The 23,037-nt window shown below is 36.8% G+C and overlaps 1 protein-coding gene across 2 annotated transcripts; it reads right to left on the bottom strand.

The window, feature by feature from the left end:
• Positions 1 to 2,225: 2,225 nt before the first annotated feature.
• On the bottom strand, positions 2,226 to 14,706 carry LOC129263072 (uncharacterized). 2 transcript variants are annotated; one of them, XM_054900999.2, is made up of 2 exons: positions 14,227 to 14,706; positions 2,226 to 6,583 (listed from the first exon to the last, which is right to left on the bottom strand). In XM_054900999.2, the coding sequence occupies exon 2, from the start codon at positions 6,374 to 6,376 to the stop codon at positions 3,644 to 3,646; it is 2,733 nt and encodes a 910-aa protein (XP_054756974.2). In that variant the 5' UTR covers positions 6,377 to 6,583; positions 14,227 to 14,706; the 3' UTR covers positions 2,226 to 3,643. The 2 variants fall into 2 exon arrangements, with proteins under 2 accessions (XP_054756974.2, XP_063956704.1); XM_064100634.1 differs by lacking the exon at positions 14,227 to 14,706 and adding an exon at positions 9,174 to 9,751.
• Between the last annotated feature and the right edge of the window lie 8,331 nt (positions 14,707 to 23,037).

Below are 23,037 nucleotides of genomic sequence, written 5' to 3'. Positions count from 1 at the left end.
ATTGTGATCAGTTTATTGTTTGAGAAAATTTCATGTGTTATTTAATTGAAATTTAATGCATGAGTGATCTTAAATTGCAAATTTTTAGTGCAGCATTTTGACTTTATCATGTGGATCTCAGCAATGTGTTCATGAGAGTCGGGAGAATAGGGAATAAGATAGGACTCAAGTAGGTGAAGTACGTTGATGGGATAAAGGTCAACAGAACATTTAGCAACCCCTCCCTCCATTTTTACCCCTCTCCCCGCTTCTCTTTTCCTGAGAGACTAAGCTTGGCTAGGCTGTGCAGGAATTAGCCTTACAGTGTTTTGAGAGGTTAGTCCTTTGGAACTTGCAAAGCTAAGGGTGTTATGCTAAATTAACGAGTGAGATAAGTTATGGTTTCTTAGGCAAATTTCATGAGTTAGTAAGTTGAAATTGAATGCATGAGTGAACATGAATTGTAATGTTGGTGTAGCATATTCATCTTGTGGACCTCACCAGTGTGTTCGTGAGAGTCAGAGTAATGTGATGGCACCCGTTACAAGCAAGAGATAGGGTAAGACTTAGGGCATTCCTACCCTTTGTGTCCTTTCACAAATTAAAAGTCATATGTACCCCCCCCTCCACCTCCATTTCCCCAGCTCCTTCTCTGTCTCTCTTCCTGCATTGTAGCCTATACAAAACTTAACTGCCAAGTGACCAGTGGCTGATGGTCAGTTATTTCTTTTTTCATTGAATGATTACCAATAAATTGACTGATTATGATGATTTATGAAATAATATATTGAAAAAAAATGAAAGTTTGATTGGTCACATTGCACATTGAATGAGTTTATTTATTGATAAATTGTTGATTAAATGATTGATAGGAATAAGTTGATGCCCTAATTCAGAATTTATCATTAAATCAACATTCTGCTCTGGACTTCACGTGTACATGACAATAGCAATCAGTCTCTCAACAGAAGGGGAGAGAGGGAGGGGGGGGGGGCTGCATGTTCTGTTGACCCTTATTCCATCAATCTACTTCTCCCATTTAAGTCCTATCTCACCCCCTATTCTCTCGATTCCCATGAACACATTGCTGAGATCCACATGATAAAGTTGAAATGCTGCCAAAAAGTGTAAATTGTATTCACTCATGCATTAAAATTCAATTTGATAATTTATGAAATTTGGTCACGGTTGGTTATTAGTTTATTACAACACCCTTAAACTTTGCAAGTTCCAAAGGATATGTCTTTTAAAAATGACAGAAATTGGAAGGCTAATTCCAGCCCATCCTATTTTTCATACCCTTTGTTTCAGTGGGCATTGCTCGCTCACATAGTTCTCCATTTTTTTGGTGTCATTTGAGAGTTGACTTTATTGGCTTCCATACATGTGTTTTTCCCCAAAGTGATATATTTTTTATTTGGCAGCCATTTCAAACGTGTATAGTTTTTTTTTGGGACGCACTGTATATGCCATATGCTTGGCCCCTCAAAATCTTTGGTTCATCAAGCCATTGGCGTAGCCCATTTAGATATGACAAAATTTCAAGATTGTGTTCAGTTTTACCAAATCTTTTCAGAATATCATTAAGACTAAAAACATTCTTGTTGGACAAAGAGAATAATACAGGGAAAATGGAATAAAAATCAACCTTAGCTGTTTTTTTAGTTAGCTATTTTTAAAGTATGAAAATTGTTAGCAAAATTGCAGTAAGACATGTCAGAATTATTCCTGTCATCAAATCACTATAATCTTTATCAATATCATTATTACCATCATTATCATTAATATTAGTCATGTTTACAACACATTACCAATAAATAATGTTATTTTCATCACTGCTGTTTTCTTTGTTACATAATATGAGATGATAATTCTTGATAATGGTATAATTACAATTGATGGCACTGCTAGTACCCTCACTGCTGCTGCTGCTGCTCATGTTATGTTTGCAAGATTTTGCATTTTCCATGTACTCTGCGAAAACTAATATAATAAAATAATATTGCAGAAATGCGATTCTAAATGGTCAGGCGGACAGCCTTTGTGTTTATGCAAAGTAGATGGTCAAAACATCGGAAATCGGGAACATGTCTCATCAGATTCAGCACATTTGAATATTGTGAAATAAACCTGTTCCCCGATTTTACCCCAAAATGCCTCTAGGATTCACACTTTCCAATATATCTCTTGTCTAATACACAGTCTGTGTCAAAGAAGAAGGAGATCAAACAAAAACCACTGTGCTGTACATTTTTCACAATTTATTTTTCGTTATATATTTCATACAAATTCAATTGTGTCCTTTTTTAACAACTTTGTTAGCACAATGAACATTTTAACACTTTATATTACTTCTAGGTTGTTTGTGTCCGATCGATCATGGGACACAAAAGTGACAAATCAAAATAAATAAAACGTTTATTTCAGACATTTACAGAATTTTCAAGTTTTGTTCTGTGATAAGGAATTTGTATTTTATACTTTATTTCATTCTTTGGGGAAGGTCAAGGGAGTAAAGAATGAATTTTTAAAAATCTTTAATTCTCAGTTCCGTGCTGATACTGCTTCATCTAATGGCTCAGATTTCTTGAATCTTGCATCCTTCTTAATAAAGCATATACATCTACACCCCTAACATGCCTAAGGATTGGTCAGAATAATGATCGTCTTGGTGAATGTGTCCGACCAAGAATAATGGAAAACAAAAACTTATTGGTAAACATCTACCAGAATTTCAGCTAATATTAGCCATTTTATGTGAGAGGAGGAGAGCCAGAGAAAGAGGAAGAGAGAAGGGGATAGGGAGAAAAAACAACAACAACAAACCCCAAAATAGTCGGGGATTCTCATGCACCCTATTGATATATTTTTCTAATTTACATTTTTGTATTCATTCACTTGACACCTTGAGGAATAACAAAATGTAAGTTACAAAAATATATCAATAGGGTACATGGGAACCCTACCTCCCAACTAAACTTAAAGTCGCGAGATTATGATGATTAAGCCAGATAAAACTAATTACATGCACGTATATATAATATTTATATACAAATAATTCGGTGACGCCAACGCAAGGGCTTAAATTGCTACGTAACGTAAAATATCAATATTTTCAAACGTTCATCGTAATTAAAAAAATCCGCTTATGCACATGAATTATTAACAAGGCTGTGATCACCCAATAACTTACAAGTAGGATCCATGGCAGTCTTATAGTTACCATAGTAACAGTGCCTCTCAGCCAATCAAAACCAGGGAAAGAAAGGGTCCGTTGCAGAAAGAGTTGCGTTTAAACGCAAGTCAAAAAATCAATTGCAAGTCCCAAATGCGCGCTGTTGATTGCTTGAAAATCAAGTTGCGCACGATTTTTAGAGTTGCGATCGATTGCAACTCTTTCTGCAACGGGCCCCAGATGTTGGATGAAAATGTTAATGAAACGCTCACTAGATGTCACAATGCACCTTTAAGGTTTAATTCATACTTTTCTTGATGCAAATAAATACCTATGGGGTGATATTCTGCACCTTACAGGTGCTAATTTGCACCTTTCCAAAAAGGTACAAAGTTGCACCTTAAAGGTGCGCCATCTGGTCTGCACCTTTTAACGTGTTAAAGGTGCAAAGTTTAACCTATTTTTCTTTGTGGAATGATATAACATTATTTAAACAATGTCAGCAAAATGACTCCCTTTATTCGTATTTGCCTCCTTGTTCTCTACCTCAGGTATATCAACAGTTTCTCCGGTAAATCCATTTCTCATTTGTACCAAGATATGATCAAGTTTCTCTGTTATTTCTACGGTATCGTAGCCTCCAATCGCTTTCAATTTATGATTACCGCTATATAGCGCTGTACCCTCTGACATGCTGCGTAGAAGCTTCGGATCTGATTTATCTTTTCTATTTTGGCTTTTATTTTCGTGAATAGTTTCTTTTGTTGCTCTTCTGCTTCCATCGTTATCAAGACTTTTTGATTTCTTCACTTTAGCGTAAATTGGCATGGTTCGTGACCGTTGTAAAGGCGACTCTTGGACCTGGTTTGGTCGGGATAACCGATCGTACCCTGATTCGGTGGTTAAATCCTTTCCGATTTTAGGTTGGTTTTGCATATGAGCTTTCGATGAGGAATATGCTGAGACATCTTGATAGTTATTTCCTGTGGCAATACGCTCTGGAATACTGTCCAATCTCTCACAAGCTATGGAATGCCTTTTGTTTGGGTTTTGGTCGATATCTTTATCAACGCTAATAATCTCCGCGTAGTCCCCACTGCCGCCACTTACAAGAGATAACCGTCGGTTTTCGTTTTCACTTGAATTGGCTTCCGGTATTTCGAGAGCAATTTCAGAATCGATAGAGCACTCCGGTGTTTCTGCACCATGTTTGTTGTTTTTAAACGACCAGGGCCACCGATTCCCAAAACTGCTCTTAGATTTGCCCTTCAAGTTTTCCTTTGTGTTCCCAGAGTCCGATTGGCCAACATCAATAGGAGTCTGATCATTGACTGAAACTGTTCGGGGAAGTGTCCTAGCAGGAAGCGGTGGGGCAGTTTGATTTCTCGTAGGTGCTCGAGACATTGTTGCCGAGCGTTCTCCTGACGGGAGACGACAAACACCCATATGAGCCTCATCACGACCAGACATGCCTTTGAAAATGAAACGACCCTCATGTGACACTACATCAGTCACTGCATATGCACTTGCAGACATAGTCCTTTGGTGGATCATAGGCAACCCTTGAATCCCATCTTGAATCTGATCTGAAATCACCGTTGGTTTCGACTGAGGTCTTGCGTATTCATTAGGCGTACAAGGTGGCCCAAATGCTGATAACTCATCAGCCTCAATACTTTCCCTTTCCACTTTCTTAAACTCATCTACATCTTTCGCCACTTCGTTTTCATCTGGTTCAAGTGTGACATAAAACCGGTCCAAATTACCTACGGTGTCCGAGCATGTCGATAGTCGCTGCGGATCAGTTCCGTTATGTTCTCCTTCTATACACCTTTCCATTTTCTTCGTTTCAACGAAGCCCATTTCATACTGGCCACGGTTACCATTAATCTGCGTGGCCTCAGAATGTTGCATATTCATATTATGCTTTCGCCTTTTGCGAACAAAAAGAATCATGACCAATCCAATAGCACAAAGGAGCATAGTTACAAGGGCTCCAGCAATGGCGGACACAACAACTAGAATTGAGAGATTGGTTGGGGAAGTATCACTTATCTCTCCTATAGGCTGAATGGAGAGGTGAGCTCCCTCATTCGATGGTGATATTGTAGTGTATTTCACGACGGTTTGAGATTTGCTAGAAACTATTCGTGTCTTGGTTGGTCTCGTGGTACATTGGTCAAGAGGAGGCGATGAAGAGCCCTCAACGTCAGGAAATAATTCACTGGGATCAAAAGGTTCAATCCTAGCTTGTCCCATACCACGGAAAGACCCTTCAAGGGATGAAATTACACATGATAACGTGGAGCCAGCGTCATCTCGACTGATCATTAGATTTAAAAACGAATGACCTGTCCCATTAGGTATGAGCTCAGAATTGTGATACCACTCAAATAATAAATTATTTGGATCATAGTTTACCGGTAAACAGATGAACCCTTGCCGAATACCAGGTGGGTGCTGGAACAAAGGTGGATCTACTACAACTTCGACCTGACGTTGCAGCGGTGTATAAGTGCATTCAACCTGATTCAAGATCGAATCACGCAACTCACATACAAATGTTCTATTGATGTCATCGACAGACATCAACCGATTATGAATACATGGGGACTCTGGACATGCTACTAGAAGAGTTCGTATTCCATTTTCCATGAAAATCCAGGCCAGTGTTTGCGGTGGAGAACCTGCTGGCGTTGCGCATGTGAAGCGTACTAACGACCCAACGTTGAATATGTTTGGAGGTGATATTGCTTTAGCCGAACATGCGTGTAAGGAATCTTCAGGACGGGTCCTTGGTTGAACGGTGAGTCTGGCTTTTCTTGAATCAAAAGAAACAGAATCTTGTGTGATGGCAGAGCAAAAATATTGTTTCTGATCCGACATGGTAACATTCTTAATAAAGAGGTTGTAGACACCCTGGTTAAAGTCTCCTTTTATTGAGATCCTCTGTGTCAATTCACCGTGTAGGGGAGCATAGATCTGTGTGTCTTCGTTCTCGGATAAAATCCCGACGTAACCTTCACCGTCAACATAACGCCAGTACAGATTGGCATCTCCATGGTCAGCTACACTACACCAGAATGTGGCAAGCCCGCCCTCTACGACATCAACATCCCTAGGTTCTACATCAAAGTTAGGGACTGCAGTTGCAGGCAGAAATGAGTTTGAAATCACGGTAAAAATTGCCAAAAGCATCATGCTCACTTTCATTTTTTCCATCGTTCATTTTTTTTCTTATCAAACCAAAGTCATCCTCATTTGTTTATATCCTTCAGAAATGTACGAATTTCAGTTTTCCGCAGAAATCTATTATACAGCAATTAGAAGGTCTGAATTAGTTGAAGTGAGCATCAATAATTTACAAAACACAGGGGATTCCTGAAAGTAGCGACGACATGTACAGAATCCCGTGGGTAGTAAGGTAACCTGGAGAGAAGAAGATAAAGAGAGAGAAAACAGGAAGTGAATTAAGAGACAAAACATGGATATATATCAATATTTATCACAAAATATTATCATTATCACAATCATAAAGCCCAGAATTGCCTCTCCCCACAGTACATATCAGAACTCATAAAACCATACAAACCAAGACGTAACCTTCGATTATCCTCACAACATCTTCTCACTGTTCCCTCCAAACATACAAATACATATGGTAAAAGAGCCCTTTCCCTATCTGCCCCTGTACTCTGGAATTCTCTACACTGTAAAAAAACCCCCGATTTTACAGAAAAAAGGAAGATTTTGCAGAAAGCAATAACAGGATTCTGTAAATTCTGTAAATTCATAAAACATGAATTTTTCTGCAATTTAACAGAACAGGTATTTTTAAAAAGGGGAAAAGCGTGTTCTCTTTCAGGAAATTTGTAAGGTTCCATACACCAAATACCAATTTCCTGTAAGATTACAGGTGTTCTCGAGACTCTGCTGCAGGAACTTCTTTTATTTTAAGGATAAATTTTCTAACAGTGTACCGTTGAATATAAGAACTGCACCAGCCTTCCCCATATTTAAATCTATGCTTAAAACTCACTTATTTTCAAAATAATGTTTATAATGTTCAATATATCATGTTGTTAAATATTGTAAGTTTTCATTTCATTAATTGTGTAACTTTTATGTATTGATTTAATTTGTTCTAATATGTATTAAATGTTTTAGGTTTAAGGTTTAGGTTTATTGGATAATTTAGGTAACATTTAATGTATAATTTAGTATTTTAATATATTTTGTAAAGTGCATAGAGAGTCTTTCGACTACTATGCACTATATGAATTTTAAATATTATTATTATTGTTATTAAACATATAGGAGTTGATTTAGATAATAATCATAGTAGCATTATATTATAATTGAAATCATATGATAATAGCGAGATGTAGTTTATTGTTTTTTTATTCCGATTTTCATGACAATAATATCTGAATCTTGCTATATCTGTTGAAGTACGAAATTTTGATCGATTTAGCTGGTTTAGTTGAATGTATAATCCATTCGTTTTTTATGAACAAGTTCATAAAGATTTTACAAAATATTCAATCAAACCCCACTGTTTGACATTGCAAGCCCCTGACAAACGGTAACCGCCATCAAAAGGATATTTAAATAACTGAATGAAATAAATGAATTTAGAAAAGTAAAAAAAAAAACAATAAGCACACAAATAAAAATGTGATACAAAACAAATAATAAATGAAAAGGAAAAAATAGAAAAAATAAAATATTACACAAAATGAAACCAAAAATGATTATTAGATTGACAATAAGAACTACTGTCACATCCCCCAAGATAAATTTATAAAACAAACTTGCACAATTTAATTTTGAATGCGGATCAATGAGTGGTATGAAAAAGTCTCCGAATTCTGAATCGAAGACCAGTCGTATTGGGTGTGTGGTGACCTTAACTTTTACTGAACTCCTATAATTTCGCTCCATATCATGAAAACATTGGAAGAGGGGTCTCCTCGCACTCAGATCTCCGGCCCGAACGGGGTTAAAGTATTGTAGAAAAATATCTTAAATCAACATTATTCTTATATGTATTTTATTGTTTTATGAATTTCTTATGACAGTATCCTAAAGCTTTAGATTTTTTGCCCGTCTTTACCCCAAGACCAAATATGTACATACACACCAACATTCAACCCCCTCCACCACCTCTTTAGCTTGTTTGTGCATCTGCATTTAGATATTTGGTGCATTGAGTTGTCAGGACAAACAGAACATCTGTTCAAATGAGGTTTGAATTTAAGAACTAAGTGAATGCAAAATAATGCACTGCTTTTGAGTTTTACACCGGCACTAGTCTATATATCAGACTACACTTTAAACTCATAAATTCTGACATTTTCACCAATTTTTTCACTGTTCCTGCAGCCAGATTTTATGGAGCATACATTTTTGTTTATTCTTATACATGAACAAAGGTCTGGAGAAAAAAAACCATGCTTGTGTCCACCGTGTCAACAAGTAGGGTGTTTTTGACGCTAACAGATCAGACTAATAGGGTCAAACGGTCTGTATTGTAATTTAACTTGACCCTGTCAGTCCAGCGGGTGCTCAATCAAGTAAATTGTACCGATTTGATATACTTTTCTTTGCCGAAATAAAATGATAATAATAATAGACAGATCAAATCTAGTACGTTATGACCAATGGAATACTATCGTTCGGTTTGGTATAGGCTATTATGGTGTGGCATAAGGTGGTTCAATCCATAAACTGGTTTAATAATAAAAATAATTAATGAAAATGCATATTTATCTGTTTATGTTGCGATATTTGCAATGATGACCTATATAAAAAGCTCAACTTTGCTTGAAATAAGTTACAAATCAATATTAAAATACGAGCATGATGGGATTAGTTTTGTTGCACCGAGCATCATGAACGGATAAGTTAGATTAAAAAAAAAAGACTTGTGTTAAAGATAGCTAGTGAATCATTGACATAAAGAAATAAATCATGATATAAAATCTGCAAAGTGCATAAGACTTGGTTGAATTATTACAGGTATCATTTCCCAGACATCCGTCCTTTCTCTGTCTTCCTTTTCTTGTTTCCTGGGTTTGTTCTTAACTAGTGACCTTAAAAGGTCAGCTTCGTCGAAATCAGTAACCTCGTCAATGGGTCAAAAGTAGATATTGTTTTTGCTTGATTCCGTATGCATAAAAATGAGTAAGCCAATGTTGCTGCTAGTAAGTTCAAGCAATCGCTTTCTGACTGGTAACATTTCCAAAAACATTTCCAAAAGCGTATGCATGAAGCGAACATTTCGGTTGTGCGTTTAAAGACTTGCTTGGGTTTTTCAAGCTTCGTCAGAACAGCTTGAGCGTTTGCTTGATCAGGGCGTTTGCGTTTTTTAGTCATCTTCATGCACCTGAGAGGGAAGCCCAAGGTGTACCGTAGCCTGCATGTACATGTTTTCTTCCTATTTGAATTTATCCAAAAGAAAAAAGTTAGTTTGACACCACGTCTGAGGAAAAGAAGAGGTATTTTTCAACAGCTGCCTAGTCCTTTTGCGTTCGAGTCCTGCCTTTTCTGTGAGTCGTGTTCGCACTGGCCGTCCAGCGCCCTGCAGTGTGACGTCGCTATTGTTCAAACCGCGAGCAATTGCTTTCTGAAGGCAAGAAAAGGGTTCAAGCACTGCAAAGCCTTTTAAAGCAATATGAAATAAAGAAATTGCCGAAGCATGATATTTTGCTTGGCTAGCTATTGCGTGTGCTTGAAGCAATTGCTTTCCAGCAATTGCTACTTTTTATGCATCTGACCCGGTGGAACAGTAGATATACATGGGGAGCAACGCCCCTCCGTTCATAGATTGGGTCAGATGCATAAAAAGTAGCAATTACAGGCAAACAATTGCTTCAAGCACAAGCAAAGCGAAAGCTCACGCTTCAGCAATTGCTTTTTTATTTCGTATGCATAACCCTTTTATTGCCTTCAGAAAGCAATTGCTAGCGGTTCGAATCATATAACAACGTTACGCTGCAGCGCACGACTCACAGGAAAGGCAGGACTCATATACGCAATGACGGTGGCAGTGCAAATTGCCTTTTCTTTCATAATTATAACGTCTTTTCCTCAGACGTGGTGTGAAACTAACTTATTTTATTTTTGATACATTCATAATATTTGGCATCTGATTTTAAAATTATTAGGAAGAAAACATGTACATGTAGGCTGCGGTACACCTTGGGATTCCCTCTCAGGCCGTGCATAAACATGATTAAAACGAAATGTTCGCTTTATGCATACGCTTTTTATTTAGCAACGGCTTAATCCTCAAGAAAATGCTAGCAGTCAGCCATTGCTTGAACTTACGCGCAAAAGCATTTTTCGTTCATTTTTATGCATACGGAATCAAGCAAAAGCCTATAAAAAGCAATTGCTACTTTTTATGCACTCTCAAAAATCGTGTTATCCTCAAGCCCTTATCAGCACACAGAGTCAGACCCACCCCCACACAGATTTTTAGCATTTACGCTTAAAGTGTCTTGATACATATTATAGCCCCAACACATGATGAAATCAAATGTCATACAGGGGCCGCAGAAGCGGGGAGGGGGGGGGGGCCTTCAGCCCCCCACTTTTTTTTTTCCAAAACTGTGTACAATAACGTAAAAATGACCATAAGATTGTGATTTTTTGCATGGTCAGCCCCCCACTTTTGGCTCGACCCCCTCCCCACTTTGAAAACCGTTCCGCGGTAACCTATGTAATATTGAAATATATATATTCTTTTAAAGTGAACAGTGTATTTTTTGTGTGAAATATATATATATTGTTTAAGGGAAATATATTTCATTTCACAGTGAAATATGTATTTTCGAAAAGTGAAATATATACATGTTTTTAAGTGAAATCTATTTCATTTCAAAGTGAAAAATAACTTTTTTTTTCAAGTAAAATATATATATATTTTTTTGGAGAAGTAAAATATTTTGTAGAGTGAAATAGATTTTTGTGAGAAGTGAAATATAATTTTGTGTAAAAGTGAAATGCATTTTGGCAAAAAAGTGAAACACATCTTTTTGATAGAGTGGAATGAATTTTTTGAAAAGTGGAATACATTTTCAAAAGTGAAATATAAATTCCTTTGAATGAAATGGTCTAATGGAAGAGAAACATATATTAATTCAAGTGAAATATATCTTGAATTGATTCCCTATGGGTGTGCCATAGACAAATGAAGTAAGTTGACAAATAAAAATAATGGCTACTCCCCAGCACCCCCCCCCCATACGGATGCGCACATACACAAACCCCTCTCCGCTACGTGCCCAACACCCATTACTGTAATTTCGTCACGTTTAGGCATAGGCCTGTTTCTCAACAAAACAATATACCGTTATCTATTTCCGCTAGAGCATCCTGTCTATTTCCTCTTTCTAAACCATCTGAATGAGACAAAGTGTGCTAAATGTATTCTCATTTTACTACTTCCCCGTAAGCATGGCAAGTTCATTTCTAGGTAATCAAGAAATAATTCCAGAACAGTTTAATCGCATTTTATTTATATTTCACAATCGTCCACTCCATACAGAATATTTAAATTACTAGGTTTTTATCGAATGGGGTAAGCAGGGACGGCTGAGCGAGTTAAAGGGGGAGGGGGCAAGGAAAAAGGCATTTCGTCTTTTGAAAATGGCATACGCCACTCTTAATGACAGAATACATACACCTTATACACGTACGATCAAGGGCAGCGGAACTTTTGCGTAATTTCGTGGGGAGGGGGAGGGGCAAGGCAAAAAAAAAAGAAAAAGAAAAAAAAAAGACACTTATATATCAAAGGTAATTGGGCGCAAACAGATATACACACCTTCAAAGTACTTTTTCGGCCGGAAGCATGGTAATGTAATTTCAGCAAAACTTTTCCGAAAAAGTTTCTGATTATTTGGAAAAGTTTGGAAATCCTAAGTCGTAAAATTTTATTCCTTTGTGGTCTATTCTTGCACGAATTACAACTCTGTTTCTGTAGTTTAATTAAAAGGAAAATAAGTTTTTGTTTGTTGAAGAAACAGTTACAGTCGTCTCGGAAAAATTCCTCACGAAAGACCCTTTATATCGCTTGAAAAGAACATAAACAAAGGACCATATAAGATGGAGAGGGGCTCCTTTTTGCCTCATGTGGGTCTTGTAAGGTAAGATACCAAAATACCCTCAATATGCTCGTTAAATAGTATTCACCCAATTACATTAGGTTGTCTTTGGACTGTATACGTATCTTTTTAGAGACGAAAACAGAAAATTGATAAAAACGGAAATATTTCACAAGAAATACATAACAAATAAGAGAGAATCAACTTCAGAAACTAAAATGCGGAGATTTAATGTAACCTCACAAAGGGCACATTTTATTTGAAAAAGGGGATTTTTAAAAAAAAATATAAGGGGCAAGTGCCCCTACCCCTTACGGTTCCCAACAAAAAGAAACGGTGCTGATTGCAATTACCTTACCTTAACTGACTAAACATTTCGAATAAACTAGAAAAGAAAAGGAGCATTTATCGGATAAGAATATGGATATATTCAAATGGGGCATCAGACGTGAAGATTACAGAATAGGTATTCACTATTAAAAATAACTTAAAATGGTAAGAAAAACATTTAACAAGGGGGCACTTCCAAAAACAACTTGTCTGTAACGAGAATGGGCACTTATAAGAAGGCGAAATTACACTGAACACGTATAAACGTGTTTAGTGTAATTTCGGGAGCATTTTCTTGGGCAAAGGGACACTTTTTAGTGGTTCAAAAAGTGGTGAACTGTGCCCCCAAGGATAGCCGCCCCTTGGTATAAGCTCATACATTCAATCATAAACTAAACTTGTCACCCATCACTATTTCTTAAAAAAAACATTCCGTCATTCAAGTAAACTGTAACATAATATTAGCGATCCCTTCCCCATATTTTTTCTTTCTAAAATAATATCTTAATTCTAACTTAATCAATAAAACAAACGAATTAATAAAGAAGATATACCTGTAAAGACAGATGTAAGCTGTCTATTCTAGAACAGAGAGACAGTCTAAATAGTTTGAACACGTGTATTCTGTAGTATGTCTTTAATACAGGTATGCCCTGTATCCGTTATATTGATTTCCTTTCATTAATTAATTCATTCATTTACTTGAAAGATTTGGTATTTGTCTGTAGCATTATTTGACTTGATACTGTATTTTGAAAATGATTGACGCGCATTATTTTATGATGTTCTTTATTTGTCATAATGACATATTCTCTTCTATTGTTCAGACATAGCTCAAGATGAAGTCCATATTAAAGACGAAAGCTCAACTACGGGTATCCTGCGGCATTGTCTCCTAGAACTCGTAGTGTTGATAGTTCTCTTTTGCAATTAAAACATCTTTTACATTATATGTTTTATGAGGTAGAGTTTTTATTAATCTTTGTTTATTTTTTCTTTTATTTCAATACATAACATAAAAAACATTAAGTTAAAAAAAAATGATATTGTTATTACAGCCTGGTAGATCTTTTTTCACCTAGTTTCTTTCACGTTTATCATTGATATTGATTTGTATGTTGAAAATTAAAAAGGCGATGAAACAAAATACTCTAGTGAGTTCACAAGTCGAGTACGTGTCTTCACTTGTCATGTCATGATGTGATATAGCCTATCTGATCTTAGTTTACTTTCCATATTTCACTTCGTTCATACATTTTAATTAATTTAGTCAATTTTTCGTTCTTAAATCGAGAAAAGCAAGTAAAAAACAATGTTTTATAAAAAGTAAAAGTGGTTTGAGCCATGGAAATGATGTACCTAAACAATTTGGCTATCAATAGATAAGACACATATTCTAAAACAAATAATACTCAATTGCATGTGTATTAAACCAAATTGTTAAACAAAATAAACATACCTTTGAGAATACACGATGGTGAGAGTGGTCAGAGCAAACAAAACAAGAGCACATGAGTAAATGAATTCTTATCGCAAATCATTCGATAAAGATTATATACAAAACTTAAAAAAACATTAAATGGATAGGAATTATTCATTTAAACTGAAAATGAATGCAGTGCAACGTACCACAATTTCTTGATTGAAACGCAAGATTAGAAAATGTTGGTTGTTCTTCTTCTTCTTCTGGAAACAGTACAGTCCACCGTCTGGTGTATTGTCGTACTGGTGAAGTGCAGCGTGCAAGTGTATGTACATTATTTGATAAAAAATTGCTTACAGCGTGCAAGTAAAAGTGTTGATCGAGCATAGCATAGCTTGTTAGAATTCCACATAAACACAGATCCAGTAGCACACATTGTGATTCAAAGACGTAGTCAGAAATGCATATGATATAGTTGCCGTTTCTACTTTAGAATTTGATGTGCGCTGTGTTCTTACTAGAAAACATTGGTGTCAGAGGTGAGAGAGGCTATCAGCAGAGAATCTTTAGTTTTTGATGGTGATACCACAGCATGGCCAAAGTTCATTGACCCAAAATGGTATTTTACCTCATCTCGGGCCTGATAATCGTTTCAAATGATCACTGATACTTCTACCCTTATGTGTGAGTTACATAAAATAGGATGTTACATTTTCAAACTCATGGTGACATTTCAAACAATTAACGTTGGGCATGGGTAGGGATGACGACATTGCAGAAAACCCACCATGTGAGCTGAAATCTAAACAATTATAATAATAAAGATAGGCATATACCGCCATATCTAGAAATAATCTATTCCGAGGCGCATTGTTATTATTATTATTACCCCGGCTTGGGCTCGAGCTGCCTTTCAGCGCTCAATGTATTAAAGGAATTAATCCTTCCGGGTACCCATTCACCTCAACTAGGTTGAGTGCAGCGCAATGCGGGTAAATTTCTTGCTGAAGGAAAAGACGCCATGGCTGGGATTCGAACCCACGTCCCTCTGATTGAACGACGAGAGTCGTATACCTCAGCACCCCCAACAATCTAAATCATATTTTGAATGCACTGATTTTATGTGATTTGTTAATGGATGAGGAATCATTTTCGCAGGTTCGACGGTTGCAACAATGTTTCTTTGAATCCCGTGGAAACTAGTTTTGTTTATTATCTTGCTGACTCATATATGTATAGATTCACCTGACTCGTTAGACTAGACCTTGATCGTAGTCTTTGTACCATACCTTGGTGATTTTAGCTTACCACCAGACCACATCATTCTAAATTATTACATGACTGATCTCGTATTGATCACAATTCAATATTAAGTCTCTCCTGTTGGTTATATGTACAGTTCATTATTATGCGATCGCATTTGATCGTTTGATACTATTGTTGCTGATTGGATTTTTGACATGAACATAGATATTATCGATAGCTTTTACTATAGTAAAAGCTTTGGGAACGATTTTTTACAGGGGTTGCTGATGTAACTTTGACAGGCAAAAAAGGGGTTACACTAGAAAATGAAGGTAAATATACTCCCGGGAAATTTGAAAAGCAAAAAAAATAAAAGGTGATTCACTACAAAATGAATATTATTTTTGGTCCCAAGAAATTTGAAAAGCAAAAAAGAAAAAAAAAAGAGGGTTCACTACAAAATGAAGGGTTTTTTTTAATTCCAGGGGTGCTGCCTATGGAAAATAACACACGCATGGTTTGTCACTTGTCGGGAATACGTAGCGCCCCAAACAAATTAGAAACATGGTCTCTTTTTAACCGCAGAAAGATGGATAAGCTATTCGATATTGTGATACCTGTTTGGGGTTTATTCTACGAACCGGGGCGTCTTCCTATCCTAAAGAGGAAAATGCCAGATGAAAATGGGAGAGAAGATATAGAAGGTGAGAGAAAGAGAGAAGAAGATTGAAAGGGGTGGGAGAGACAGAAGGGGGTGGACTGCTGTGCAAACCCTTCACTGGAGGATAGTGTTCTGAATGACTACGATGACTTGAGTGCAGCAGAAGGGTCTGTGTCTCCATGGACCTATTATGGTGTCTCTGTGTCTGAGAGAGGGAGAGAGAGAGAGAGAGGGGGGGGAGAGGAATGGGGGAGAGAGTTGAGACAGGGTACAATTAATCTGTGATAATCTCTCTCCTGTTTTAGCATCTTTTCTACCAGTTCTCTCAGTGTGTTAGTCAAGATGACCTTCATAGATGGTTGATCATGGCAATGATTAGATGACCATACAAGTCTATCATCAGTCACGTAGAATGTGATCTTCTATTCAAGATTATGTTTTGCATGTTTCATGTCAATTTATATGTCTGCTCTCACGCCTGGTGTAATACTGTACCTCTCAAACGCCATGTCAAAATGCAAGATTCTCAGGAGGGCAAATCTACCCCAAAAATACCTTGATTTGATTTCTTTCCAAAGAGTAGAATCGCTTTACGCTAAAAATGTCATCAAATTCGGATGTAAAATACGAAAGATATGATTTCAAAATTTCGCTTTATATTTTACAAAACAGTTCGGTGAGGGAACCGAATGCGTCAACCACTCATTTCGTATTCTTTTATAATAATTAAATGCGTTTAATTTCTCCTCACGTTTAATGTTAAACAAATTTTGATTCATCAAAATATAGAAACATGAGCGTACTCATCATGCTGATATCTGGCCAAGCTGACAGACATCAAACTCCACAGGTAAAGTGAAGAGCACAGGTAAAACGAAACAAAAACCTATTCAAAACATATAAAAGACATCGTGTGGCCGCATTCTTTGCCAAAACATATATAAAACTCTACATTATCAAATTAAAGAAATGCAGCACGGACGCACGGGAAAAAGTCAAAGAAGAGCCATTATGGCTGAACTACGTGCATCGTGCTTAATGAAAATATATGAAAATGAAATGAAAGAACTACACACTCATTCACGCCCTCAGCACCCCAGCCCAACATACACCACAACATTCCCAAAAGAAACACCCCTATTCACGAACAATTGAAGGGAAATAGGAGTGGCCTTGGTAGGCTAACCTTGGAAGGAACTCCTGATCGCCTTTGTTCTCCATTTATGATGATTTTCAATTATGTTGTCTCCATGTTTTCTGATGAATAATCTGATTTATTGCTATCGATCTATCTCCCTTATTGTTGAACTAAGTTTTATTGAAGCGATATACAAGATGTTTTTGTTTTGTTTTGAAATATCAATTCCTCGTTCCCTTCCGTAACTGATTGCAAAAAATGTTTGAACCAATTTTATCAACGATCAGTAGGCTTACGATTGCTCCGATACGATCTGATACGAACTGGTACGATCTGATACGATTAACTACGATTATTACACGACTAAGACATGTAAGATGACCGTTTCAATCGTAAGGCAAATCGTGAAAATGAAATGATTCCATTTCCTATTGCATAAAGTACTGTGTAACTAAACTAAACCGGTGAAATCTTTCACTTCTTAAGCATGTTAAGGGGCGAGAAAGATCTAAATCCACTCTTGATACACGCCTCCGCATACATTCGTAATTCCGAAGCTTCGTTATTCCGAAGGTTCGGATATTCCGAAGGTTCGTTATTCCGAAGGTTCGTATTTCCGAAGGTTCGTAATTCTGAAGGTTCGTAAGTCCGAAAACGAAATGAGGTTCGTAATTCCGAAGGTTCGTTAGTCCGAAAACAAAGTGAGGTTCGTAATTCCGAAGGTTCGTCAATCCGAAAACGAAATGAGGTTCGTAATTCCGAAGGTTCGTTAGTCCGAAAACGTAATGATTAACGAACCTTATTTCGTTTTCGGACTAACGAACCTTCGGAACAATGAACCTTATTTCGTTTTCGGACTAACGAACCTTCGGAACATCGAACCTTATTTCGTTTTCGGATTATCGAACCTTCGGAATAACGAACCTTCGGAATAGCGCCACAAATGTTCGGATTAACGACATCGAGGTATAGGCAATTTACGTGTTTCGGAATTACGAACCTTCGGAATAAGGAACCTTCGGAATTACGAACCTTCGGAATTACGAAGTGTAACCCACGCCTCAAGGATAATCATCATTTGGGCAATTTCCACGTTACCCACGTTGCACAATTCAGGCACCCTAGCATATTGTAATTACAATATTTTTTTACTGTGGAGTTTTCTGTACAGGATTCGTGATTTTTTTTTAAAATACATATTGGTATGTTATCATCATTCAATTAAAAAAATCTATCCAGAAAATATAGACAAGCAAATTCTTGTTACGTTACGTTTTTGGACCACATAAGTCAATAACATGACTTTGTTCAAAACGTGTCCTCATACTGGGTGGAATAACAAGTAGTGGGTTTATGATTTTTATAACTGGCATAGATGTTCACAAATGTAGATGATCATAATTTTTGAAACCTTACATAATTATGTTTGACAAATTCACCAAAATTAGTGTTACTCACGTTACATGTTCATTGCCATGCTCCTGACCATGAAAATCTGCTGTATATTTAGATGTTATTAACTATTAAAATTATTTTAGGCATAAAATGGAGCAGTTTTTTCAAGTGTTAACTTTTACCCTGTATATCCCATTTTACATGGCTAATCATGAGCATTCAAGCAAAGTTACCACACATACTGATGTCAATCTTAGTTACATGTATGCATTGTGTAAGTGGTGTGGGATGAAAAATGTTCTCCCGTAATTTCATTATCTTAACAATTAAATTACTTTCAAGTTTCTTTGAATCACTGGCACAGGAGACACAATACACATTTTATTTTAGTCAGTCCTTTAAAGATTTTGATAATCGTGAAGTAGGTTACAACTTCCAGAATAAGTATTAACAAGTATTCTTACTAGATTGACTCCACACCGCATTTATGTGCAATCTGATCCAACCTAACACATGAACTTAATAAATACTCTATACAGTGTATGTTTCCTTTTCCTTGAAATCCCATGAATTAATTGTAAGCAAATCTATCTGATACTTATAAGTTAATGTGCTTGCTTAAAGATTAAGGGAGCAGCGTTATGTGTTAATACAGTAACAGTACAGTTACTCTGGCCAAAACATTTTATCTATTGCATTACAGGGCTAAAGAAATTATCATATGTCCCTTCCCCCTTAAAAAGGCAATTTGTGAAAATAGAAGTTGCCACCTTTAACAAACTAAAATGAAATGAAGAAGTGTATTTATTTGTTAAATTTCAATTCAATTTATTTCCACTTTAAAAAGCAACAATACATACAAATCAATACAATGTTCAATACATATAAGTATAGTGGGGGCTCATAAAAATCACAAATGATGGCTTATTAAAAATGACCCCTTACAGTACAAGCAAACAAAGATAAAATAACGCAAATGACAACAAGGTATAATATAAAATAAAGGAGGGAAAGAACAAAGAAAGAACATTTGGTCATATTATGCAATAATCATGCGGACTCCTATGACCAAAGATACAAATTTATTCATCTTAATTTATGAAAAATATAAGAAAGGCTTAAAACTGAACAGTAAACTTGAAAGGGCAACGATTATTAGCTATCTATGTTAATGGTGATGTACATGCAGTTGCAGCCAACACCTTTTTTTCACGAGAAAGTCTTAACCAAGGTTAATTGTCATAGGTCTACAAATATCATTACCGACGTCCGGCAACCATGAATCTGGGAATTGTTCGACATTCTCCTCAGTCACATTTTCGTTCGTCATACCCAGGATCAGTTCCAGCTTTCACCAATGAGGGGAGGGGGATATTTTCATCCACATTTTCTCGTCGCGGCCGCCAAAATCTAATTTTCTTTTTTGTAAGGGGTCAGTCCGAACTGAATTGTCATTTTAAAAAGCAACATAAGGTATATCACGTGGCCTGAATATAAATGACCATGCGAGCGCGAAGCGCGAGCTCAAATTTGTTGATATTTTTTATATTTAGCCCTGAAAAATGAACATTTTGCATCACCATGGAGGGGGGTATCTAACTAAACGATCCATGCGAGCGCAAAGCGCGAGCTGATATTTTTAATATACTTGCCAGCAAAAAGACCTGTTAAAGAATGTTCGCAGTGATCCATATAGAATACATTAGCATGAAGTGCTGGCTAAATAATTTAATATTTCGATCTGAAAACTCGATTTTAACCATAAAGAGGATGAATCAATTAACCAAACAATAATCGATGCGAGCGCGAAACGCGAGCTGAAAGTCTTGAATTTCGATATTAAGTAAGCATTTCATGTTAGCGCGAGCTTAAACTTTTAATTAACTTTTCTGAAAAAGGACATGTTAATTAACTGTTTGCAGTGAATCATTAATACTATAGAATACGCTTCTCAATAATCAAATTGAGCGAGTGCAAAGCGCGAGTTGAAAAAAATATATATTACGACCTGAAAACTCGATTGTAACCATGAAGAGTGTGGATATATCAACCAAACGAGCTGAGATTTCGATTTCCGACCAGAAAACTGGACATTCTAAACACCTTTTGCATGAATAATATGCACATATAGCAATCCATGCGAGCGCGAGCTGATACTTTTAATTAATCTTTCTGAATAAGGACATGTTTAATCAACTGTTTGCAGTAACCCATGAATATAATACACTTCTCACTAATCAAATAGGAAGTTTTAAGAGATTGGATCTGAAAACTGGACTCGTTAAGCACATTTTCAATAAAGAAAACAGCAAACAATCGCCAAGCGGGATCTGAAGTTTTCAGATTTAGATCTAAAAAGAAAACATTCGAAGCAGTGTAACCATAAAGAATGTCGGCATAAACCTAAGCAACTATTGCGAGCGCGAACTGATTTATTTTTTACAACCTGAAAAATTGACATTCTTAATACTTTTTGCGAACGTGAATATGATGGGTGTCTATTCAAATTTGGATATTCCATGCATTTTTTGTAATCATGCAAAGGAAATGTATCACGCGCGAGCTGAAAATTTTGGATATTTTGACTTGAAAACTAAACACTTTTATATATTTTTGCATTGAAAAAAAAATCAGTTTCTGCATCTGTAATTGAACAAGCTGTGCACTAGTATCTCAAGAAACATGATGCGAGCGCGAAGCGGTAGCTGGAATATTTGATTTACTGACCCGAAAGGGACCATTTTAAATACTGTCCAACATGAAGGAAAATGGTTCACTGTCGGTACAGAAGTGCGAGCTTCTAAACACAAAACTAAACATTTTCACAGTTTTGTATAAAGAACAAACTTATAGATTCCGCATAATTGAACAAACTGTGTATCTCAATATACACAATGCTAGTGCAAAGCGCGAGCTGAAGTTTCTGGTATAGTACTATTATTATTATTATTTGTTTGGCGTCACCTGTGCCTGGGAGGCGAAAGGCGAACTGAATCACTAAGACCCGCAAGTCTCTCCTCCCGATATACATGATTGGGGGGGGGGGGCGGGGGGAGTACAGGTGGACCACTACACCGGGGTTTCCCTCTACTCTAATTCGAATAGTGCAGTTGGTTCTTAACGTGCAAATGTGGTGACTCTCCTCTACACGGGGCCTCCATTTAACGTCCTACCCGAGGGACGGAGTGTTTTCCACTGTAACATAGCCTGCATCTATGAAACAGGGGAGAGACGTTTACATACAACGCACTGGCTTCAGTCATCCGCCCGGGGTGGACTCGAACCCACGATCGTTGGTTCGACGGGCAGACGCGTAATACCGACTGAGCCTACAACGCTTTCGAAAGGGAAGTTTTACGCACTGTCTAACGTCAACATGAATAGACACTATGGAGAGAATATTGATTTTGCTAAATGCGAGCGCGAAGCGCGAGCTAATTTTTGTTATAATTTAGACATTATACCGGGACATTCTTATCACTGTCGGTACAGGAGCGCTAGCTGAGAACTTTAAATGTTTTGACTTGAAAACTAAACATTTTCACACGTTTTTTATATAAAGAACAAACTCAGATATGCATATGCAATATTCTGTGTATCTTAATGCGAGCGCGAAGCGCGAGCGGAAATTTTTTATATTCTGAGGGAAATTTAAGCAAAATTTTCAGCACAATTTTTACCAAATATATGATGCGAGAGCGAAGCGCGAGCTGATCTTTTTTTTTACCTGATTGATTTAGACATTAAACTGGGACTTTCTAATCATCAGAGAGCTCCCCACTAATAAATTTAATTACAATTTAACGATAATAGCATGCAGTTTGACATTACTTTACCGACAAAGATAATGGAACTCAAAGACCGAGTAACAACAAGGTACATATGGAGCAGTTGGAACAGCCCTGCGTGACCCGACAGCTTTTCATTTTCCGGGTCATTTTACCGTCAAGCGTCAGTCCAACAGCCCTGCGCTTGCGTATTAAACAAACAATTTTCCAACATCTCAGACTTCGCATTTTTAATTACACCGAAAGAGGCCCCAATATGTATCTTTTTCACACAGATCCAAACGACATGCAGAACGATCACTTCGTGATAAAATTTCAATAGAAACCACATAAATAACAATTAACGTAACATTAACTATAGTGATACATTGATTAGGCAACTAGATAATTGGCGCCTCATAAACGCTATGTATATATATTTTATTAATCGATATTATTGAATCCTTACAAAAGCCATAAATTACTAGCTTTAATCGAGAGTAGACTGTTGCCATGGGAACGAAACTTGAACAATCTTTGGATTTGGGGATAGAAACTTAGGCTTTGGCCCCGGATACTAAAATAGGTGTAGGCTTGTGATCTTCCTAAGGTCAATGTCACTATCGGTTAAGGAGTGGTCCCTTGACGTCATTCTATATCGTAGTCTAGAATCCAGTCTTAATTAACAGGTCAGAATTTCATAAAGATTATTTGAAACCGAGTGTAAACCAATGACGTAAAACACCTAGGTGACCAATACAAACACCCTTCCCCATTCAACACACTCACCAATCTCTTACACACCCTGACA

Source organism: Lytechinus pictus, chromosome 6 (assembly GCF_037042905.1).
Source record: "Lytechinus pictus isolate F3 Inbred chromosome 6, Lp3.0, whole genome shotgun sequence".
Classification (NCBI taxonomy): domain Eukaryota; kingdom Metazoa; phylum Echinodermata; class Echinoidea; order Temnopleuroida; family Toxopneustidae; genus Lytechinus; species Lytechinus pictus.
This window is presented reverse-complemented; position numbering and strand designations above follow the sequence as displayed.

What these genes read in the sequence shown, in the direction of transcription:
- LOC129263072 (XM_054900999.2), bottom strand. Translation starts at nt 6,376, where the DNA reads ATGGAAAAAATGAAAGTGAGCATGATGCTTTTGGCAATTTTTACCGTG.